Source organism: Aureococcus anophagefferens, assembly GCF_000186865.1.
Source record: "Aureococcus anophagefferens unplaced genomic scaffold AURANscaffold_23, whole genome shotgun sequence".
Lineage (NCBI taxonomy): Eukaryota > Pelagophyceae > Pelagomonadales > Pelagomonadaceae > Aureococcus > Aureococcus anophagefferens.
Genome location: NW_008705583.1, coordinates 321,852 through 325,487, shown reverse-complemented (window position 1 = coordinate 325,487; position 3,636 = coordinate 321,852). Strand labels below are relative to the sequence as shown.

At 77.3% G+C, this 3,636-nt stretch overlaps 1 protein-coding gene across 1 annotated transcript in view; it reads right to left on the bottom strand.

Moving 5' to 3' along the window:
- AURANDRAFT_66499 (hypothetical protein) overlaps positions 1 to 2,804 on the bottom strand; it is a gene marked incomplete at both ends in the record, with an annotated part of 10,921 nt that extends 8,117 nt beyond the window's left edge. Inside the window, 3 exons of the mRNA XM_009041689.1 lie at positions 11 to 1,144; positions 1,182 to 2,624; positions 2,700 to 2,804. Coding sequence (XP_009039937.1) covers positions 11 to 1,144; positions 1,182 to 2,624; positions 2,700 to 2,804 — 2,682 coding nt within the window. The remainder of the gene's footprint in view (positions 1 to 10; positions 1,145 to 1,181; positions 2,625 to 2,699) is intronic.
- Between the last annotated feature and the right edge of the window lie 832 nt (positions 2,805 to 3,636).

Here is a 3,636-nt window from a genome sequence, read left to right as displayed (position 1 = left end):
CGATGGGCACGGGCGCCGGCGCGATGGGCACGGGCGCCGCCGGCGCGACGGGCGCGGGCGCCGGGGCCAGCGCGACGGGCGCCGGGACGGGCGCGGCCGGCGCGACGCGCGCGGCCGGCTCGACGCGCGCGGCCGGCGCGACGGGCGCGACGGGAGCGACGGGCGCCGGGACGGGCGCGACGGGCGCCGGGACGGGCGCGACGGGCGCCGCCGGCGCCGCGAGGACCGCGGGCGCCGCCGGCGCCTCCGCGTCGGCCGCGTCGGCCGGCTCCTCCGGCGGCGCCGCGGCCTTGGGCGCGGGCGCGGGCGCGCAGCAGGCGCAGCCGAGCGGGTGGCCGTTGAGGAGGAAGCCGAAGGGCACCTGGGACGCGCCCGGCGCGGGCTCCGGCGGCGGCGGCCGGCCCTCGCGCCTCGCCGCGCGCGCGGCGTCGCGGAGGCCGCGCTTGTAGGACCGCACCGTCGCCTTGAGGGCCCGGGGGATCATGGGCTGGGGCGCGTCGCCGCTCGCCGCCGCCGCGGACCGCCGCGTCTCGCGCGCGGGCGCGCCGGCGTCGTCCGGCGGCCCGACGCCGCCGGGCGGCGCGACGTGGAAGTAGCGGAAGACGGAGTTGGGCCCCGGCGCGTTCGTGTCGTAGGTGCCCACGATGAGGCCGATGAAGGGCGCGAGGCCCAGGGCCTCGTCGTGGAAGAGGGACTGGTAGGACCGCTGGTTCTCGATGTCCGTCACCGACGGCTCGGCGACGAAGCGCGGGTGGCTGTGGTACCAGCCGACGACGTCCATGGCGTGCGTCTTGATGACGTCGCGGACGACGAGCTCGGACACGGGGTCCATCTCCACGTCCGTCGCGCCGTCGTCGTCGCGCGCGACCGCGCGGCACGGGAACGGCGCCTGGACGTGCATCATGCGCTTCTCCGGGTCCCAGCGCCCGCCGAGCAGCCCGATGATCTCCGCGTCGGCGAGGTGGGCGTGGACGTCGCAGAGGAAGGCCACGTCCGGGTGCACGGCGAGGCCGAAGGGCTGCGCGTCGTCCGCGTCGTCGTCGTCGGCCGCCGCGGCCGCCGCGGGCGGCGCGCCGGCCTCGTAGTCCTCGCAGGTCACGAGCGCGTGGGGGTCGAGGCGGTTCTGCGACAGGCCCTCGAGGAGCTGGGACACGCGCAACGACGCGTCGCGCCGCGCGCACTGGCGCCGCCGCCGGTGGCCCGCGCCGCCGTCGCGGCTCGTCGTCGTCGCTCGACGGCGCGTCGTCCGCGAACGCGCCGTCCGCGGCGGGGCTGTCCGTGAAGTAGCCGTCGTCCCAGACGTTGAGCATGGCCGCGCGGCCCGCCGCGTCGCCGCCGCCGCCGGGCGCGAGCCAGTACTCGCTCAGCGGCGTCTCGTCGTCGTCGTCGTCGTCCGCCGGCGGCGGCGGCGGCGATCCGGGCCGCGGCGGCGCCGCGGGGGGCCGGTCGCGCTTCCGCGGCGGGTGGGCGCCCCGGTTCGCGGCGACGTCGTCGCGCGTCCACCAGGAGTTGCCGCAGTAGGTGTAGCCCGCGTAGCACGCCGTCATCTTGCCCCGGATCCGCGCGGGCGGCTCGCCCTCGCCGCCGAGCGGGTGCGGCGGCAACGGCCCCCGGGCCTTCTTCGCCGGTACGACGAGCGGCGGCTTCCGGGGCCGCTTGCGCGGGAGGAAGAAGCTCAGCGGCTTGCCCGACGGCGCGTGGATGACGCGGTCCCACGTCTTCCGGCCCGCCTGCGTCGCGCGCGGCGCGCGGCGGCCGCCGGACGCGCGCGCGGCGGAGACGAAGGCGTCGACGTCGTCGAAGAAGGCGCCGCGGAAGGCGATGCGGCCGTCGGCCGTGAGCGCCGCGCGCGCGACGCCGTCGCCCGCGAGGTCCAAGGACAGCGGGCCCGGCGACAGCTTCGTCCGCGGGTCCGCCAGGATGTCCCGGAGCGACGCGCGCGCGCCGTCGTCGTCGCCGTCGCTCTCGGCGCCGTCGAAAACCGCCGGCGCCGGCGGCGGCGCGTCCGCGGCCGCCGCGCGGCGGCCCGCGAGGTACGCGCGCGACGCGGCGCCGAGGTAGTCGTCGCCCGTCTCGTCCTCCACCAGGCTCAGCGCCTCGAGGCGGCACACGCCCGCGTCGAAGTCGGGCCGCAGGCAGGCGAGGATCCGCTCCAGCGCCGCGGGCTCGCCCGCGTCGCGCGCGAGCGCCGCCGCGCGCGCGACGACGCCGCGGACGTCGTCGCCGTGCTTCGTCGACGCGGACTCGAGGCTCGCGAGGCAGTCGACCCAGTCGCGGGCGTCGGCGAGGGCCGCCTCGCCGGGCGCCGCGTCGAGCTCGCCGCCCGCGTGCAGCGAGATGAGCTGGCGCGCGTCGTCGACGGCGCGCCGGAGGCCCCGGGAGATCGGGTCGAGCCGGAGCTCGTCGAGCACGTCCTGCGCCGCGACCTGGTCCCAGCCCCGGATGCTCGGGCCCCGCTCGTCGAAGACCTGCAGGGTGTAGTTGACGAGGAAGCAGCCCACGACCTGCGAAGGCGCGGCGGCGTCGGCGCGCGCGGCCGCGGCGGCGGCGCGGCCGCGCGCCTGCTCGGGGCCGACGGGCGGCCGGTTCTCGAGGTCGATGGGCAGGTCCCACTCCTCGAGGACCTGCGCGGGCGGTTCGCCGTGCATGTTTGCCGCGCACGGGCGGCGCGCGCCGCGCCGCGGACGCCGGCTGCGGACCTCCCAGGACGAAAAGACGACGCACGGCCACCACGGCCGCCCGGCGATCTTCGCCCAGACGACGGAGCCCTGCTCCCAGAGCCGCTTCTCCGGCGCGGTCGCCATGCGTTTGCGGCAGCCGGCGTCTAGGGGATGAGAGGCTCTGCCATCGCGAGCATTCGGCCGCGCGCTTGATAAATCTTTTAATTTCGGCTATTCAAGTTCTGGCCGGGGGTGGCGGCGGGCCCCCGGTATTATTATTATTATTATGGGTGCTTTAACGTGGGACTAGGTCGGCGGCCCGTGGTACCGCGCGCCGGGTGGTGGCCTTTCGAGGGCGACGGTCCACGCGTGGGGCAGGCTCGGTGCGGGCTCGCCGAGGACGGGGTCGCCGGCGGCGGAGGGGGTGGGGGAGTCCGCCCGGCGGGAGCAGACCGGGTCGAATTCTGGCTCGCGCGCCGTAGGCGCGCACCGTCGCGGTGCGGGGCAGACTACGAGCAGTCCCTCCCGCCGGCGGGGCTCGTGCGGGGCCTCGCCGACGGGCCTGGGGTCGCGCTCCGACGCCGAGGGGCGATTGCGCGCGAGCGGATGTCGCGATTACCCCCGGCCAGCCAATTTGCATTACGTGCTTTGGCTCCGAGGTTGGGAGGAGAGCGCTGAAGGCGACGAGCACGACCACGACCCCGGTGCGTAGACGCCCCGCTCCCCGCCACCCCGCTCCCGACCCACCCGGGCGGCCGCGTGCGAAATTTCCGGCGAAAACGGCCGGGAACTCGGTCCGCCGCCCGCTTTGGCCCGGGAGGCAGTTCCTCGCAAATAAGCGCGAGTTCCGCCCCGCCCCCCTATCGACTGCCCCCCCCTGCTCGCGCCCCGACCCCCGGGGGTCCCCGCCACCGCCTCGCCCCCGCACCACTTCCCCCCCGCACCACTTCCCGACGAACGTCTCGAAACATCACCG